This window comes from Galleria mellonella, unplaced genomic scaffold (assembly GCF_026898425.1).
Source record: "Galleria mellonella isolate WM207_F2 unplaced genomic scaffold, CSIRO_AGI_GalMel_v1 utg200, whole genome shotgun sequence".
Classification (NCBI taxonomy): domain Eukaryota; kingdom Metazoa; phylum Arthropoda; class Insecta; order Lepidoptera; family Pyralidae; genus Galleria; species Galleria mellonella.
In genome coordinates, this window is record NW_026442034.1 from 922,207 (window position 1) to 943,960 (window position 21,754).

General features: G+C 35.0%; 1 protein-coding gene across 1 annotated transcript in view; it reads right to left on the bottom strand.

Annotated features, from left to right (window-relative positions):
• LOC113513874 (atrial natriuretic peptide-converting enzyme) overlaps positions 1-21,754 on the bottom strand; it is a 166,826-nt gene that overhangs the window by 42,967 nt on the left and 102,105 nt on the right. Inside the window, exons 6-7 of the mRNA XM_052894243.1 lie at positions 20,975-21,115; positions 5,753-5,947 (exon numbers count right to left, since the gene is read on the bottom strand). Coding sequence (XP_052750203.1) covers positions 5,753-5,947; positions 20,975-21,115 — 336 coding nt within the window. The remainder of the gene's footprint in view (positions 1-5,752; positions 5,948-20,974; positions 21,116-21,754) is intronic.

Below are 21,754 nucleotides of genomic sequence, written 5' to 3' on the forward strand. Positions count from 1 at the left end.
TAGATAAAACCTATTGAAAATAAGATATTATATGTCGAAAAAAAAATAAGCAGAAACATTTATTATATCTTTTCAAAATAAGCAAAATGAGTATGAATAGAAAACATATTGTATGTAATAATAATTTATCAAGAACGTACTTATCTTTTTTTTTTCAAATAACATACTCCAATATATTTTCAGCAACTATAGGGGCTTATAAGCTGTCGGCGTTAGGACTTATGCCTGTTATTTTTTCACAACAATACGCTCACGAAACTTTGTTACCCTGTCAGAGGTGAGTAGGACGTCTAAATACGAATCCGGCCCTGTCCACGGCAGATATTGTAGGCATCCGAGCCTATTGTGTCGTTGACAATGATTGATTCAGCAACGAAAGGCTGCGCTAATGATTATCGGTTTTGTCGTGTCATGAATGTGATGTTGGGCGAGATAATTGCGAGGTTCCCTTCCTTTCCTGGAAAACAAATAGATTTACCTAATGGCCTCTTTTATATTTAACATGCTACAGTGCGGTATGGCTACGTTTCGTTATTATACTAGCTTTTACACGCGACTTCGTCCGCATTGTAGGGATACGTCGATTGGCCGGAATTAATAGTACTTATTTAAATGGAATGACAAGCAATCAATTTACCAGAAAGAGACTTTGTACAAAAGTCGTTTGCTTGGACACCTCTGTCCCGTTCGTGTTTCTACCGTGAAGTAGTTGTGTTTGCATGGCTGTATTTCGGTTTGAAGAGTAAACATGGGAAGGGCGAAACAGTATATTGAAGGAATGATGGAAAGTGGTAACCGTAGCCTATTGGCATGAGCGTAGACATAATAGAGTATACCCCTCATACGTTGCCACTCCTGAGAACTCAGGTGTTATTCCTCTGTACCCTGTAAATTCACTGTCATATCCCACATACATACAATATACAAACTCACGCTTAAAATAATAACAAAAGCAGCTATAGAGCTATCGAAAATAATGTTTTGCTATTCCATTATTAGAGTAGTGAAGTCTGAAGCTTGACAAATCTAATTATGTCGTCATTAGATTTAACTTAATTATAAATTTTGCTGTAAAGGACAATAGTATAAAATTAGACTAGTATAAATGAAAAAAACTACATAACATAACGAATGGCTTTTATGAATTTATCTGTACACTAACGATGCTCGACTACTAATTATTCGACTGAGCAAATCATTCGAATTATTCGAATCATTTTATAATCATTCCACTGCTAATTTTATTCATGCGACCACTATTTATCGACTGATTATTTCTTGTAATTATTTATGTCTGTAATAAGTTTACTATTGTAATCTTTTGGAGGAAACAATAAAGAGTATCTATCTATCTATCTACTAACGTCAGCAACTTATTAATGCCGTTCGGCTACTAATTTCATTCATTAGTAGTCGTTAAAGTACGAGTCGACACGAACATAGCCGAGTCGACCCGATAGTTTGAATGTTTTTTTTTGTTAATGAGCATAAGTGTTGCCAATTAAAATTTAGTAAAAATTACCATTTTCCCATAGTAATAATTAAAGTAAGTAAGTAAAGTTTTAGTAAACATTTATATATACCAAAATGCGATAGGTGATTTTTTTTCGTCGTCGAATAGAAAATGGCCTCGATAGATAGATAGATAGATAGATACTCTTTATTGTTTCCTCCAAAAGATTACAATAGTAAACTTATTATAAATATAAATAATTACAAGAAATAATCACAATGAGAAAACAATGGGCGACCTTATCGCTAAGAGCGATCTCTTCCAGGCAACCTTTGGATGGAGAGCAGTAATTATAAACAGTTTGGTGGGAGGCACGATGAAAAATTTTGTTAGTTCTAAATATGGGAGATAGTAATAGATACAAGGAAAGGATTTTATTGTTGTAACTAACTAATTAGTAGAATCATTAGAATACGGAAATTAGTATATTACTAATTATTTGGGCATGTGTGCGTTGGTTTGCCCTTGCCGATTGGGTAGTTCCAAGTTTATTTTACTGGATTTGCAGTAATAACGAATTTGTTGTTGTTTTGGATATTATTTTAATATGTGAGCAATTGAACTATATAAATTTACAATAATTTGAATATATATGAAACGAAGAGGTGACGGTATATAATACAATTCAATTATAACGAATGACGTGAATGTGCCTGCTGATTAGTAGGTCGTCGCAATTTGCTTCACACTTCACGATCTTTGCAGCGACCATAGATTATGCAGTAACACTAATTTTGTAGTTAAATTATCAAATTAGTAATTACTAATTATTCGAATAACAAAATCATTCAGTTTCGCTCATCACTACAGTGCACTTTCGCAATGAGTATATATTTACCTATTGTGACTGTATATAACTGTGTGGGTTTTAAACCTAGCAAAAACGGATAAAAAGTTTCCAGAACCGTACCGGACCTTTGTAATGACATGTGCCACGTGTTGGTATCCAGGGAGCGAGTAAAAAAACTGAACAAGCTTTTATGCAGCTTTACAGTTTTTATGAAGTAAATATAATCCTTAACTAATATAAATGCGAAGGTGAATTTTTTGTTTGTCTCTTACGCTTTCACGACTAAACCGCTGAATCGATCGTGATGAATTTTTATATGCGGATAGAAAAATCCTGGTGAATTGGTCACGACAGACTAACTGACCTAACATCCTCAGTTATCATCATTACTGGTTCATACCTGGCTAGTGTATACGAATAACACAGGCGTAGTTATCATTTTATTTTCATTCCATCCAAAAAAAATTACGATATTGTTCATTTCCACAAACGCATAGAACATAATATACATACAGTACACTCATTTTCTCTTATCTTCTCTCACACATGCATACACTTTTATATTTCTCACTCAAACTTTATACATACACACGCGCATACACACACGCACACATACACGCACACACACACATGTACACACACACACATTTTCATCCCACACGACATTCACTGAACCCATAACTTATTGTCTCATTAAAACAATGGATTCCTTTGTAGTTTTAATTTTTAAATTTTAGTACTTACTATGTTTTATACTCGTATTATTTGTTTCACTTAAAAATGTAATACAACAACATATTGATGAGGGCACTGACTCTTGAAACATAGATTTTTTCATACCTACCTCAGGAGTCAGGGATTTCATACTTATTTGTAACACTGAGTGAAATAAAGATGTATTATTATTATTATAGAATTAAAAACCAAAAAACCTTGTGTTTCTAACCAGTTGAACATAAAAGTGTTTTTTGACCTCCATGATCTCAAACAACAAATTAAGACCATTTTAAAATGTCATGACCATATGTATAAAGATTAAAAAAATTAACATGGAATAAAGTGAACAGTGAAATACCCCCAAAGCCGACAGTCGATTGTTGCTAAGAGATCAGAACTCCAGTTAATTTGTTTGCATAGAAGGGCTCGGTAATCCATCCATAGAGTGTTTAGACACGTACCAACCTTATGACGTCATAATATGATTATTTCAAACTCACGAAATGGTGATAAGGGGAGTACATAAAGGTGTAACTCTAATGGGGTACTTACCCTCTCTATAAGGGAAGGAAGGGATTGTTAGTAGTCCCATTTCTAGCAATATACCCATGTCAGGTCTTCCTTCAAGTGGTCCTTCCTGGAAACCATCTTTCTGAATTCCTCCAGGTGTATTTTTTATGGATGATGATGGAATGGTCACCCCGCCTGCGCTATCGGTATACACTGGCGGGGCACCAGTAAAAAATGACAGGTAAGGATGGTCGAAATGCGAGCATTGCGTTGAATTATCTGGGTAACACTGGCAGATTGCAATCGTAATGCAATAAGTATATTTGAACGAGTTGGTTTGAAAGAAAGTATTGAAATGTAAGTTTTAAAATGAGAAGAGACCATGCTACGTTGGACAAAACAGATATACTATGCGAATGTGGATAGATGTAGATACCTGAAAAGACCAAGTCTAGCCTACTCTGACCAGATACAAAGTGTTCTGAGGGCGGAGTCATGAGTCTCCAGAACCGACGTGTATGATATTAGACGAGTTATAGGTTCAGAAATTCAAAGATGGAACTTGGCTTGAAGACATAGATATATTTATGGATTATTTGTGTCTTATTTTAATTCTAAATTGTTTTAATCATCGTCAGGCCTTTTCTGTAACAAGGGGTTTTTTCAGTAATACAACCGCAGTTAGGGTTTGGTGGTTTAAAGCGGGACACTGCTGCCCATCTCTCAACCACTAAGTTCTTTCAGCGTCACTTACGACACTCTCGAGAAAGTAAGGTATGGCCCATTCTACGCCGGGACCACACGGCGGATTAAATTAAATCATTTTAAAGCTGTTCTTTATAAATTGCTTTAACGAATTTATATCAAAGAATTTATTGAAGGGTATTATTTAGTCTGCTAATGATATTTTAACGATTCTCACAGCTCGATCAATTAAGCAGCGATCACGGGCAGCGCTGTAACCTAGGGCTCTATCATGAAATGAAATTCCGAATTTTCGGACTCAATTTCGTCTTTTTGTTCATACCGAAATCGGCTCAGTAAATGGAGCTTACATTTCGTTCGTCATATATACTAACATGAATGTTTAAAGGAACGATATTTTAATATTTTTATAATTTTTCAATGATATGTATCATGTATTTTTGACATGAAATTTGTATTTCGTTAGGCCCTAATTTTTTTTTTACAACACAAGGAGCAAACGATCATGCGGGTCACCTGATGGTAAGTGACTACCGCCGCCCATGATCACCCACAATACCAAAGGCATAGCAGGTGTGCTGCCGGCCTTTTGAAAGGAAATATGCTGTTTTCTTGAAGGTTATGTTGTCGTATCGGTTCGGAAATACTGCTGCTGGAAGTTGATTCCAAAGAATGGTTGTGCGTGAAAGAAAGTACCTTGAAAAACCACACGGTAGAAGATCGCCACTCGTCCAGATGGTTGGGATGAACTTCGGAAAAATTTCATAGTAGGCCCCCTGATATAGTTATGGGATTGATGTTCAAGTTGTGGTCATTAGGAATATTTACTTCAAATCTTGTTAAAATGACATTACTAATTGTCCAATTATTGATATTGTATACGTAATCTTTAGTGCATTATTGCAGAGCAGGGTTTATTTCTGAAAGAGATCTCTTCCAGCTAACTTGATGCAGCGAGAGAGGAAATTATTAACGAGTATATATGTAAGTATAAGATTTTTTTATGTCTCTTCAGTCGTACACTCGTGGATCGTCGATGAGGCCCTCCTTCGCGATTGAGGTCCTCGTAATACGTCTCCATCTACTTCTGCTTACAGCCGAGCGAGAGCATTCCACAATAGACTTTATTTACCAGAGGGAGACTTTGTACAAAAGTCGATTGCTTGGGTACCTCAGTTCCATTCGTGTTTCTACCGTGAAGCAGTTGTGTTTGCATGGCTGTGTTTTGGTTTGAAAGGTGGAATATGGCGTGAATTTACAGGGTACAGAGAAATAACATCTGAGTCCTCAGGAATGGCAACGCATGGGAGGTATAATGGGCGAAACAGTATACTCTGTTATGTCCATGGTACTGCTCATGTCTATAGGTGACAGTTACTACTTTCCATCAGGTGGGCCGTCAGCTTGTTTGCCATTCTAAGTTGTATAAAAAAAGACTGCTGTGTGGCCGTTTTGATAAGGTCGAGGTGATCTTTTTATGTACGTATGTAAAAAAATTATCTAACCTACAAACTTACTTGTTGAGCGTCCCTCTGTCCAAAATGGCCGATGTAGTTTGGGAACACGGTGAAGTTATACGATATCCTGTGCTGCTGACAGAAGTTGACTATGACTGGCAGGCAGACTCCTGGCGCGGGGTTCCTGGAGCCGGGCGGTTCTGTCGGCGTAGGCCATGTCACCACTGTGGACCGGTTTACCACTTGCGACACGTACTGTGAACAAACACGAATCTTTACATACATCGGTAAGTGCATAATGCTTCGAAAAAAAGATTCGATTCCGTCGTGGATCCTAACCAATATTCTAAATATGAAAGTGGATTTGCTTGTTAAAAAAAAATACATGATAATGAAACGAAAAAAAATATCAAATAATAGTGAATGTAATGAACACACACTATGTTTTTTTATCTATATTTCTTTTTTTTATTATCTTTTCTATGGAATATCGCGGCTCACTTTTGGCCACAACAGAATATCAGTGTTATGCCCTTTTTAGGGCAAAGCAATAAGCTGAGTTGTGACCATTTTGTGTTATTGTGGCACACGCATGATGGGAAAAATTTTTACTTATTTTATGCATTTTGTTTTTTTTTTTTTTGTATATGTATTTGTTTTTATCTTTTTTCATTGTGCATTTATATCTATTGTTGTTTGTGTGCTGTAAGTAATGCAAATAAATTATCTATCTATGTATCTATATCTAAATAGTGACCCCCACCTGCACTATCAGTATACACTGGCTGAACACCAATGAGAGATGATAGTGAGGGTGAAAACAGGTCAGTTAGCCCATCGTGACGAATTCACTAGGAATTAACCAGGATGTCTTCCGGTGGAAACCGTGGAGGTAGACCTTACAGGGTGCATTTCCTAACAATATTAGATCCCACTGATTATTTACAATCCCTTTCTGCCTAATAGTGTTAAGACCTTTTAAATAAATAAAATTAGTTTACTTTCGTGTTTTTAATACATATTTTTTATTAAAGCTGCGTTTTTATAAGCTATTTTAAACAGTATGGACTGTCAGAAGACATCGTTCACCTGAGTCCTGCCGACAGTACGACGCGTTGCAATTCACGTCGAAATGTTAGTAACAAAAATCAAATATTTAGATACTATTTACTTGTAAACGCGTCGCGTTAACTATCGGTTGTGAATTTAAATAAATGAAATTTAACGAATAAATAAATGTATTAAGAGTTTTTGCTTTCTAGAATAACATTTGAAAACAATTTTATTTAAATGGTCCATAACGAGTAGGTATCATAGGCGAGGCACGCGCCGTCTGCGACGTCGGCCCGGACCCCGAGGTATTTCTCCCGGTATTTGTTTATGTAAATGATTGTTGGTATTAGCAATGTTGTATGTACAAATATCCAAAAGATGAAATATGAAGGGGTGTATGTAGGAATTTTGTTGTATTATTTTTAATCATATTAAATGTTTACTTTTTTTTATACAACTTAGAATGGCAAACAAGCTGACGGCCCACCTGATCGAAAGTGGTAACTGTCGCCTATAGACATGAACAGTACTATGAACATAACAGAGTATACTGTTTCGCCCATGATACCCCCCATGCGTTGCCATTCCTGAGGACTCAGATGTTATTCCTCTGTACCCTGTAAATTCACGCCATATCCCACCCTTCTAACCGAAACACAGCCATGCAAACACAACTGCATCACGGTAGAAACACGAATGGGACAGAGGTACCAAGCATTCGATTTTTGTACAAAGTCTCCCTCCTTCTATTGGTGACTTGATTTCACAGTATCTGTACGTTAATTTACAATGCGCTATCTTTTACCGTACCCATACCCGTATCGTCATCCACGTGGGGGGAGAAGGGATTGTTAATAATGGGGATTAGTAACCCCATTGGTCTCAGGTCGACCTCCTCGTGGTTCCCCTTAGAAACCATCGTGATTGATTTACTGTTAGATTCGTCACGGTAAGCTAACAGACCTGTTTCATCCTCACCTATCATCCCTCACTAATGTCCCGCCGGTGTATACCGGTGGCGCAGACGGGGTTATCATACCATTATTCATTAAAAAAGAAGTCGTCCACGTGACCGGGATATGTTTACTGAAATGACGTAAGCTAGTTTTTATCCCGGATAGTTGCTAGTTTGCTAGTTGTAGATAAAATCCACCCCAAAATTGCCTAATGGATAATCTATTTATAGTAAAATAATCCTTCTATTATGAGCAAGGGATTCATTTCCAACTGTGAAAGGTTAATGGGTAGTTATTGTGGTAAACGGGACAAGTTTTGAGAGAACTATCTCTCAGAAAATGTATTTAAATGTATTTGTCGTGTTACTGCTGTGAAGTAGCTACGCTTTTTTTTTAAATAAATGTTAATAGAATGGTAATCCCGCTTGCGCTAACGGTATACGTTGGCGGGACATCAGTGAGCGATGATAGGTGAGAGTGAAAAGGCAGGTCAGTTATACCATCCTAATGAATATACCTAGAATTTAGTACAATAGTTTCTACGGAAAATCACGTGGATGTCGACCTGACAGCGTATATTGCCAGCAATTTTATTTATTTATTTTGTGATACATAGGTAACAATGAATGGTAAAACTAGATAAGTCCTCTACGATCAACTTCATCTATCGAGGTATACAAATTCGCAATAATATATATATATATATATATATATATATATATATATATATATATATATGTAATCAATATTGTCACATTTACAGTAAAAAATTATAATATGTCCATAGTACTGTTCGTGTTTATAGGTGACGGTTACCACTTTGCACCAAGTGGGCCGCCAGCTTGTTTGCCAATCTATGTTGCATAAAAAACGAAGGGAGATGAAACGACTTAGTCAAAACGCAAACTGTGAGACAGAAGACAATTATTTATTGCTCTTTTTGTAGCTATTTCACTTCCATCATAAAATCCTACTGTTGATATAATTTATTCATAGCGTCTCACTGCTACGAGATTAAGAAATTGAAATATTAAATCGACTAAGAAACAGTTACATTTTTGTTGTAAGTACAAAGATTTATGAAAGAAAGAAAAATATTTTTATTTTACTTGAATTAAAATATTTCTTTCTTTCTTTGATTTTTATTTAAGTAGAATAAAGAAATAAAAATATTTCTTTTTTTATTTAAGCATTTTAGATTAGAGAAGTTTTTTTTTTTATTTCAAAAGGTAAAAATAAAAACGTAGCCTTGATTTGATATATTTTTTTATAATACTGTAAATGGCAAACAAGCTGACGGCCCACCTGATGGAAAGTAACCGTCGCCTATAGACATGAACAGTACTATGGACGTAACAGAGTGTACTATGCTTTGCAGAAAACGTCCAGACGTTTATACTAACATTATAAAGAGGAAACATTTTATTGTTTGTTTGTTTGTAATGCATGAACTCAAAAACTGCACAACTGATTCTACTGAAAAATACATTATCACTGAGTAACATAGGTTAGCATTATTTTCGATTATTCTATCGAATCGTACGAAGCCGGATCGGATCGTATATATACAATAAAGACAAATGTGAGTATTGTACGAGAATCGAACTAACAACCATCGGATGGTGAAGCAACGTATCAAGCCGCTACACCACCGAGGTGGTGAATTGAAATTGAATATGTACTTCAAAAAGCTATATATAAAAAGTTCACTACTCGTAGGGTCGCCTATCACCAAATCACATAGTTTATTGAAAGCACAGCCGAGGCTGTGTCCAAACAAATAAAGAGACCCCACCCGGCTACCTGACGGTCCGAAATTAACTTTTTCATACGTAGGCCTGACATTCCACGAGCCGGAACAACCCCAGCCAGGGCGCATGTTTCAACAGATATGCCTTGTAATTAAACTAAGAATGCTTTTAAAAATAATGCTATCTACTTTGTTACATAAGAATTTATATTACAAGCAACACAAAATGGCGGAAGATAAATATGTTACGTATCAAAAAATTTGCGATTTAAATACTGATCTGTCGAAGGACGAGATGTTTGGTAAATGAAAATGCCTAGTTGTGGCCAAGGCTTGTATAGTAGGTATTTTTCACACACAATTTTACTTTTTAAGTTCAATGACGAATAACGAACAATAATAATTTTTCACGCGCCATAATGTTCCTTTGTTTGTTTTTTTCAATAAACAGCTTTCTATTTGCAAGCTAGTTCGAAATTTAAATAAAACCTTTTGTTAGTTACCTCTTTGGTAGCCATGCTTCGAAGTAAAAGGTCATTCCATTTTTAAATTACAGAACAGATATGAGTTTACATAGTAATTTATCTGGCCGCAAAACACGACAGATATGGATTTTCATACAACTTTTGCCGGCCGCTGCCCGCATGTATCTGGCCAGTACGGCAATTTTGATTTATCTCAAAGAAGATTGTCAAAATAATGCTCACATTTCCAAGCATGTTTGAGAAAAATCTTATAACTAACAATTTCTTTCCTCTTTAGGAACGGGATTGCAGTTTGAGTGAAATTTTCCAGTAGTGATCGCACTGGGCAGGTAATTTGGTACACATCGAGATAATTCAGGTGCATTTTCAATCATAATTGATAAAGTTATCTGAATTAATAAAGCCATAATTGTGACATTGTCATACTTCAGTAACCAAAAGTTATGAATGATTTTATAAAATAGTATTTTTTTATAATGTGTGATAATGGAATGGTAAACCCCACCCACGCCATCGGTATACACCGGCGGGGTACCAGTGAAAGATGATAGGTGAGGATGAAGCAGGTCAGTTAGCCCATCGTGACACGTCAACAAGAATTGGTCACGATGGTTTCCAGGGGGAACCACGTGCAGGTCGACCTAATAGGGCATATTGCTAGCAATGGGGCTGTCAAACTCCATTACTAACAATCCCTTTCCGCCCCGAAAATAGTATTTGAACTGCTACTGAGAAGCAAGCAGAGCAAGTAAATAGATTCCTTTGCATCATTTACGACTGTAGAGAAACACTAAGAAGGGATTATTGGAAATTGCCACAAAAACCGCTCCCACGCTGGAGACGTCGCCGGGAATCGCTTGTCTATCATACTTGAGATGTAGATAGGCACTTCATCAATCACTAAGAAAAGGTTTATGGGAGACACTACAGGAACGTCAGTTATTTAACGTTAATATGGATTTCGCAAAAAAACCCGTTTATAGTGATGGCCTTTGATCTTTAGTTCGGGTACCATTTTTATTTACGCGCATATTGATGTGGACTTCTGGAATTTTCTTTACAATATACGGTTAGTGGAAAATCCAGCATTTTGGAATTTTTCATCTTATAGTTAATTTCTTGAAATATGTTTTTTTTTATACAACTTAGAATGGCATACAAGCTGACGGCCCACCTGATGGAAAGCGGTATCCGTCGCCTATAGACATGAGCAGTACCATGGACATAACAGAATATACTGTTTCGCCCATGATTTCGCCCCACGCATTGCCATTCCTGAGGACTCAGGTGTTATTCCTCTGTACCCAGTAAATTCAAGCCATATCCCATCCTTCAAACCGAAACAGAGCCGTGCAAACACAACTGCTTCACGGTTGAAACACGAATGGGACAGAGGTACCCAAGCAATCGACTTTTGTACAAAGTCTCCCTCTGGTTATCTATAACTGTAAAGACTAGTTTCAACTAGTGTTAGTCAATATTAAAAATATTTAGCTGATACGCTGTACGATAATTTCGTTTTTTTTTTTTTTTTTTTTACAACACAGGGGGCAAACGAGCATGCGGCTCACCTGATGGTAAGTGACTACCGCCGCCCATGATCACCCACAACACCAGCGGCATTGCAGGTGTGCTGCCGGCCTTTTAAAAAGGAATATACTCTTTTCTTGAAGGTTATGTTGTCGTATCGGTTCGGAAATACTGCTGCTGGAAGTTGATTCCAAAGAATGGTTGACTGCTAATTGTCAAAAATAATAGTATTACATAGCACAATTATTATCTAATCGCTGGATTAGTTAGATGTACTTTTCTCTGACTAGTGCGTCACTAGCGCCAAAGTGGCAATAGATAGTACTAATTTATAATAGTAATTGTAGTTCCTAAATTGCTCTACAGAGGCAGCACCAATGTTCATTACAGTTCGCTGTTAATACAAAACATTTTAAAAATAAACACTAATATCAAATATTGAGCAATTTTAAAATTGTTTATGCAACATACGTAATAAAAGAACGAAAAATGAACGAAAATATTAGCTTATAACTGTATGAAAATAAAAGATTAATTATTTTCAGCCAAAAGATAAAAATAAACTGTGGAATGTAATATGACGTTATATGATGCTTTTTATTAATTTCTCTCTGAGATGGCAGATGTCAATATATACTGTATATTACTTATATACAGTAATAAATTCCCAAGTTCAGTTCTCTATTAGGCTGTTATTAAAGTAGTATATGATCATATTTTTATCTAACTTTATCTAACAATTTTTCCATCCCGTCACTCTTTTCTCCAATTTTTCTACCACATTCATTTTTCCATATTTTTCCACCCGGCTTACTTTTTGAAAATCAACCCGGGTGTAACAAGGAAAGAAGTTGTTATTCTTGTTATATTAAGCGGTACCCCTAACCAATTTTGAATCAATTTTCGCAAAGCCATACATATGTAAGTTAGCCAAATTTCTTGTTCCAGTTTAAAGAGTAGATATGACAGTGAATTAATAAAGCACGGAGGAATAACATCATAGTCCTCAGGAATGGGGTATATTCTGTTAAAGTCTTGGACAACTTTTCATGTTTATAGACGACCATTACATTTTCAATCAGGTGAACTATCAGCTTGTTTATCATTCCAAGTTATATAAAAAATACTTAGTAAATTACCTAGAATCCTTTATTCAATAGTCTACCTAATTATATTAAGCTTACTCGTTCAAAAATGAAATTATTCGAGGAGCGTGCTTCAAATAACACAGTAAACAAAATTGTGTTATTAAGATATTCAGTAAATTTAAGTTGAAATAAATTAGAATATTGGATACAGGATTAAATTATATAAAGAGTTATATAAATAAAATTGGCCCCCTTTAATTATTTATCGAACCTTGATAGCGGATAAACGATTATTAAATTTAAATCCTATTATTGATTTTGATTATTCGTTACCTATATATTTATATCCCTTTTTACGAAAATTGCGTGGAGTAGTACGAAGTATGACACTTATATTTTGTATAGAGAAGGAGTTTAGAATGCTAATATTTTTTTTATGCATAAAAAATACATTTAATCAATAAAAAAAAATTACACACACTACCATGTATCTGACACACACACGCATATATACTGTTTTGTTTGTTTTTAAAGTCTGTGGTCAAATTGAGAATAGATTAATATCCTTTGTCTTTAATATTATTTGTCTATGGTCTTACTGAATGTCAAACATAACCATAACAAATTCATTTATTACAATATAAGTTATGGTCGAATTTCGACCACTAGTTATATTAATTGTACTACTTTAGTTATGTAATATTGAAGATTGATGAATTTTTTTGTATAATAATTATAAATTAGAAGAATTTTCCAGAGCATAGTCCGTTGTACGAGCGGTAGAACACACAAAGGGAGGCAGTCTCACTTTAAACTTATGGGTTCGATATCGTCTGTGAGCTTGGGATCGTCTATTTTATATATATATATATATATATATATATATATATATATATATATATATATATATATATATATATATATATATATATATATATATATATATATATATATATATATATATATATATTTTATTCTATAAGTGAAAGAATCATTAAAAACAGCTAAGTATTTTTAAAGGTAGAAACATTAAATATGATATTTCATCTTTATAATATTAATTTAGACTAGCTGTATCCCGCAACTCCGCCCGTGTGAATCCGTGCATTAAATATTGTATGTATTATATTAACAATGTTGAAAATTGCAACCTTTTTGGTTTCTTTTTTTTTTTTCAATAGCTAATATTACTCTTATTTTGCTTGTCACTGATTTTCTTTTGTTTTTTCATTGTAAATTTGATATTTAAAATATATGGAAGAGATTCACTGTTAGAAATTATTTAATATTCACCGTAAAAATTGTGAAATCTCCAACAAATAATAATAATAGAATATGTCTTTTTAATGCGCACTCAAGTTTCCTTTTACACTTGATATCGATTTATTAATACGGGCTTAGGACTTATAGGATAGCCTCCAGGTATATAGCTGGTGGTGCGTATTTGTAAACATTCGACGCATCGAATACCAATGTTTACCACTGAGATCTTATTTCCACGAATTTATTTCGTTGTACGACCATTCATTGGCCAACTTTTAAATCAACATTAATGAAGGATAAAGCGAATTATTTGAAACTGAATGTTTCAGTGAAGTCAATGAACTTCGTTGATTTCAATCGACTGAGAAATGAGTCGTCACGATCTACCTTTGCGGTTTTCTTTGCTTGAATCTGGCTACAATTGGAATACGTTGAGTCTCTCATCCGAGAAATAGGTATTGACGATCCGCACGCATGCTAAAGGTAAAGGAGTTAAGGGGCCGCCTGAAAACCAGTGCTATATAGGTACATCTCGCTGGAGCTGTACATATATAGCAACAGCTGAGGCGGCTCCTATTACCAGCAACATTAATTGTTTTTTTTCTTTTTGTTGTTTTAATTTTTTATTTTCTTAATAATGGTAATAAAGGTCATCTATCTATCTATCTATCTATCTATCTATCTATCTATCTATTAACTTATTTATATTTATTTAAAAACTACACGGTACATTATAGTTGTTACAGTATAAAAATAGCATTTAGCTGTTTCATAAAAGCGTAATTTTATTTAATCGAAACGTTTTTATATCAAATATAAAATACTAGTATTGTGTGTATATATATATATATATATATATATATATATATATATATATATATATATATATATATATATATATATATATATATATATTTGATGGGTGAAAATGGTATGGTAACCCCGCCTGTGCTAACGATATACGCTGGCGGAGCAGCAGGGAAGGGTGATAGATGAGAATGAAAACAGGCCAGTTAGCCCATCATGACGAATTCATCAGGAATTAACCATGACAGTTTCCAGAGAGAACCGCGTGGAGGTCGACCTGGTTGGGTATATTGCTAGCAATGGGATTCTCAGTCTCCATTGCTAACAATCCCTTTCCCCCCAGTATTATATACTTGAAACCCGTGTGTAGTCCCGGCATAGAATGGGCCACCACTTCCTTTCCCGTGGGTGCCATAAGAGTCGACTAAGGAAGGTCGAGGGATAGGCAGCAGCATCCTTCTTAAAACATCTCTGAAAACCTAACTGCGGTTGCCAACCCGCCTGCTAAGCTTGGCAACTACTGGCAAAACTCCCCTTATGGGGAAGGCTTACGTCCAGCAGTGGACAGTTTATTGCTGAAATGATAATGTTTGTTACAAATTGTATTGATCCGTTCCAGCTTCGTACATGTATATGTTGTGCAAATAATTCTCTGATCACTCAGCAGCCTGATGTTTTTTTTTTATACCACTGAGGTGGCAAACAAGCATACGGCCCACCTGATGGTAAGTGGTTACCGTAGCCTATGAACAAAAATGATTAAAAAAATGATTATAAAATAAAGTTGACAAATTAGATAAATATTCTGAATGTTATTTAAAATTTTGAAGCTTGTAACAAGAGCACGTAGGTTACTACATGTTTTATGAAACTGTTAAGTGGGCGATTTATTATCAAATAAATATAAACTTTACGTCAATTAAATACTTAATTGACAGTGAAATTCCTATTAAAATTCGTTGCATGGTTTATTTATTTATTTAGGTTCACCAATAATTGATTCTACAAAATAATGTAAATATATATACAATTATGGAGATATGGTACCCCCCATGCGCTGCCATTCCTGAGGACTCAGGTGTTATTCCTCTGTGCCCTGTAAATTCACGCCATATCCCACCCTTCAAACCGAAACACAGCCATGCAAACACTGTTGCTTCACGGTTGAAACACGAATGGGACAGAGGTACCCAAGCAGTCGACTTTTGTACAAAGTCTCCCTCATCACAATAATAATACAATATCAACAGTGGAGTAAACAATATTGTACACAAAACTTATTTATTTATTTATTCTTTATTGCACAATAAAACATTGTACAAGTGGCGAGCTTAATACCATATTATTATGGCATTCTTATAAGAACTGTTAAAACTGATTCAGAAATAAAGGTGAATCGAAAACCTCCTATGAGAAATAAGCTCAAGAAATAATAAAATAAACTTATGAAACAGTACAAGTGACTACCTTTATACAGATATAGATGTGAACATTGTAAATCCGCTAACCGATTCAAACGGAAAAGAGGGAAAGCCCAAAAAATCGCATCTAATAATGGACAATGCAGAAAAATCTCAGTGATAAACCGTCGGCCTCGACCGCGGACATTACGGCCGCCTTTCAAACGGCCACATTCGAATAGCTTACCGACCCCTTTATATTAACCGCGGAAAAGGTGTGCATTCACAAATGTTAATGTAGGTTTAAGGGCATGGAATCCTTAAAAATAACGGATTCTTATTCTAAGTGGGTCTTTATATTTTCTGGGAGCGTTTCACCTCGACGATTGGCGTTAAAATTTTATATTATATTTTTTGTATTGCTATTAGAAAAAGAGAAATATTTTTATCCGATTAAACTTAGGTTTCAGTATTTTTGAATTCATGAAGTTATTTTTTTCATTACCGCCCATTCGTTACGAAATTTCAACCAAGAAGAACGGGCAAGAAATTCAGCTGTTGCATTTTTCAATCAGTTTAATTTTATAAATAATGAAATTGTGTGAATATAAATTATTAAGCAATATTAGATTGTAAAATTTTAAATATAAAGTATAAAATTAAAACAAAACAAATAAATAAATTGTAGTGATCAGAGTAGACCAATCCCTACAGGCAGTACCCGTTTTAATATTATCTCATATGTTTTTTTTATACAACTTAGAATGGCAAACAAGCTGATGACCCACCTGATGGAAAGTGGTAATCGTCGCCTATAGACATGAGCAGTACCACGGATATAACAGAGTATACTGTTTCGCCCATGATACCCCCATGCATTACTATTCCTGAGGACTCAGGTGTTATTCCTCTGTACCCTGTAAATTCACGCCATATCCCACCCTTCAAACCGAAACACAGCCATGCGAACACAACTGCTTTACGGTTGAAACACGAATTAGGCAGCGGTACCCAAGCAATCGACTTTTGTACAAAGTCTCCATCTGGTAAAAATAATCTTATAGGAGATAACCGGTATAAAAGTTACTACATTTTCCTCCATTTATTTGCTATAATACAATAAATCGTTAGACTGTCAAGATTTCGAGTGATAACAAATCTTACTTTCAGACTTACATTATGTAGATAAATAGAGCATCGAACCACAAAAACGAGTCAATTTATTGGCAGCTAATTGTCAAAGTGCCTGACTTGTTTTTTTATCAATGTTTTATACACTTACACATTAAATGTATCTTGAGGTATTATTTAATAAATATAATGAATGTTTACACATTAAAAAGATGCAAAAATTATAAGACGAAATAAATTTAGAAGTTATAAAGGAATCACTAATAACTATTTATCACGCAAAATTGTGTGAAAAAGTTGAGCCGTTTTTCTCGTAACATTTCTATGGAGACACTCGTATCTTTATAATCTAAGCTTTCAGACTCATAATATTTCTAATATTTTACCCTCAACTTTGTTAACTTTTGACAACTTAACGGCTCAATCATTAATATCAAAATATAATACACAAGTATTACTTAGAAAAAACTAGTTAGCTACTAAACACGATCAGTCAGATATTATAAAATTCATTTACAACAAATCATTTAGCCCTTAGTTACAAACAAGCCCACATGGGCCAAAAAAAAATCTTTTTCTTTATTAGAGAAAGCTTTCTAAAAAGGCATAATTTCCCAATGCTCCTCAAAGCACTTTTCTTTTCACAGCCAAAGTTTCTGCGGCAGAAACAAAAACAAACAAAGGCTTTGGCTAAGGACGGTTATTATTCACGTCTGAAGACTGAAGCCTCACAAATTTGTCAAGTGAAAACTGTTTTGTGTAACTGAATTTTTGTTATAGAACAAAACAGGGTGTGTGGGTTTTATGCTGCTATAAAGGTTAAAGGTGGGCATTATCAAATGTTCATGTTATACGTGAAGTAGTCATCGTCGTCATCATATCAGCCATTAACTGTCCACTGCTGGACATAGGCCACCCTCATTGTCCTACCAAAGCCCCCTTGTTTTGCCAGTAGTCGCCACACTTGACGGGTAGGTTGACAACCGCAGTTATACATTTTTTTTTTATGGGTGAAAATGGTATGGTAACCCCGCCTGCACTAACGGGATACGCTGGCGGAGCACCAGTGAAGGGTAATAGATGAGAATGAAAACAGGCCAATTAGCCCATCATGATGAATTCATCAGGAATTAACCATGATAGTTTCCAGGGAGAATCGCGAGGTTGGGTATATTGCTAGCAATGTGATTCTCAGTCTCCATTACTAACAATCCTTTTCCCACCACCGCAGTTATACTTAAAATTTTAAAAGGATAAGGTAAACCCTACCTATATATATATATATATATATATATATATATATATATATATATATATATATATATATATATATATATATATATATATATATATATATATAGGAAAGAGATAATAATTTGTTTGTAATACATAAACTTAAAAATTATTTATTTAATATTTAATTTAATTAATAAATGGATTCTTGTTGATGTATTGTTTATTTATTATTAATATATATTCAATTGATTGTGTTTGATTTTTTTTTTATACAACTTAGAATGGCAAACAAGCTGACGACCTACCTGATGTAAAGTGGTAACCGCCGCCTATAGACATGATTGAGTTATAATTCAATCATTTATTGATTGTAAATATATATTTTAATAGGTACAATATTTTATAATAGCTACAATTATAATAATATAATTTCACTTAAATGTCTAAATTGATTATTAAAGTGTAAATTATTTCAATTTTTTTTTATACAACTTAGAATGGCAAACAAGCTGACGGCCCACCTGATGGAAAGTGGTAACCGTCGCCTATAGACATGAGCAGTACCATGGACATAACAGAGTATACTGTTTCGCCCATGATATCCCCCATGCGTTGCCATTCCTGAGGACTCGGATGTTATTCCTCTGTACCCTGTAAATTCACGCCATATCCAACCCTTCAATAATAATTTTGAATAAATATAGCAAATCATATATCGGTTTCATTATTTTCGTAATTATATTTTTTATAGGGCAGGAACTAATGGATTGCATAATCGTGACGTGACCCATCGTGACGAATTCAACAAGAATTGTTCACGATGGTTTCCAGGAGGAACCACGTGGAGGTCGACCTAATAAGGCATATTGGTAGCAATGGGGCTGTCAAACTCCATTGCTAATGATCCGTAGTCGTCGTGTACATACAGTACTCACAGCTTTGCCCTTCAAACCAGTCGAGCTGGGGGAAGGGCTTGTTAGTAATGGGGAAGTTAGTCTACTACCAATGTACCCTATCAAGTCGAACTTCACGCGATTTCCCCTGAAAACTATCGTGACTAATTTATAGTTGAATTAGTCACGATGGGCTAACTGACCTGCCTTTTTATCCTCATCTATCATTTCTTACTGGTGCCCAGCCAGTGTATACCGACAACGCAGGCGGATCTACCATGCCATTTTCACCCATTAAAAAAAACTAGTCGAGTTTTTTCGATACTTACTTACTTAGTTACTATATCAAAACATATAAAAATTGTTAGGGTCCTAGTAACCTTACTAAAGAATTTATTTATATACGCAAATTCATTGCACCATCGTAAATCGTCAAGTAAGATAAGTTTTATATCTGATAATTTAATCACGGATCCAGTGGATTTCTTGTAATTACAAATTGATAATATATTTAAGAAGGAAAAGTAAATAAACGGCTGAGACTGTGAAATAAACAAATCGAGCTCAAGATTTAATCCGCATTCATCCGCCGCCATTTTAATTTCACGTTGAAATATTGTCCGTTTGATGTGAGATTATACCTTTTATATGGCTTTTAATTCATTCCCTTCCATTAATATTTATGGAATTGTTAATTGATTCAATTATGTTTTTTGTAAGGATGATTAGTAAGTGAGATATAAAATTAATGTCAGTGTGGGCAGATCATTCGCCTCATCAGGAAAGAAGGCCTTAGAGTTTTAGTTAGTGAGAGGTTAGTTGTGCCCTATGTTGGTCTAAATTTTAATGACAATTAAACCAATTCTAAAACGTTTATTGTTACGACCTTTAAATATTTAACGAAGTAGTGTTGAATGAAGAGGTAAGAATAGTTAGTAAACTCCCTGATTCGAGATAAAAGAGAAGCAATGTATGACTGAGAAGAACCGTGAGAAGACTGTCCCATTTGTGTTTCAACCGTAAAGCAATTGTGTTTGCATGGCTGTGTTTCGGTTTGAAGGGTGCGATATGGCGTGAATTTACTGGGTACAGAGGAATAACACCTGAGTCCACAGGAATGGCAACGCATGGGGGGTATCATGAGCGAAACAGTATACTCTGTTATTTCCATTGTACTGCTCATGTTGTCATGTTACGACTTTCCATCAGGTGGACCGTCAGCTTGTTTGCCATTCTAAATTGCATAAAAAAAATTAAAAAAATGACGTCTGTGATAATGTTTCTGTTTTACCTCATCCTCTCATCCTACATACCCCATTCATCCTCATAGTACATCCAAATGGTTTGCTTGTAACACGCGAGGGAGCAAGGAAATTATTTGATATTGTAATTCAAGATCATCATGTCAAAAGGATCGGCAACGGACGAGTGATGCTTCTGGTAAAAAAAAAAAAAATTGACTCGACAAATGTCTAAATATATTCGACATAATTATGGTCATAAAGTAATAAAGCTTACAGATGTTTAGTTTACAGTCACTTTTCTTTTTCTTTTTACAAAATTTGCTTATTCTATTTATAATTATTTAATAAAATTTGAAAAAAACGTTTCACTCATAGAAATATATGCTTTTGAATCCAATAAACCTGTTAGTTAATAAACAGATGGCAATTAATGTAAAGCTACTGACCTGTACCGCGGGGTTGGCTCGGAAGTAAGCGAACAGTGCACCAGTAATGGCGAGAAGTGCCACCGCGTTCAACGCCAGCTGCAGAACTCGAAACTTGTGTGGAGAGCCCTCGTTGCCGGCGCCCCTCATGTCCCGCAACATCTGTTTGAGAATACGTCATTAGTGAACCCTGATTGTGTAATGGTGCAGATAAACGTGAGCAGTCACTTATCATAGAATAGTGAGAATTGACTGTTTTCAAATTAAATCGAACTGAATGGCCAGCGTGAGTTGTACAAAGACGTAGAGTTTATATAAATGACCGTCGTGGTGCAGTGGTGGATACATCACTTTACTGGCAAATTCCTGTCAGGCAAATTTGGAAAATAAACTTTTCTGAATTGGCTCAGGTCTTGGTAGTTCTGAATGGTACCCCCAGAGGTTCACTATTCAATTTCTCTATATCTAAGCACAAGGACCAGGCAATTTGGTGTGATTATGTTTCTATTATTATTAATGATGTTTTTATAAAAGTTTGACTTTTCGAACTACATATTCATTAGATGACGCATCAAAAGTTAAAATTTAATCATTAAACTTTAAAATTTAATGAACAATAGACTTCTGTTAAGTGTCCTCTAGTGACAAGAATTTTTGGGCCACATTTATTATATATGGTATTTTGCATGTCTTCACCGACAACGGCAACAGCTTCGCAGGGTACCTAACCCTGCGAAGCGTAAAGCGATTGGCAGTTATTTGCAAATATTCCAAATATGTCTAACTGAGCTATCACCGTTA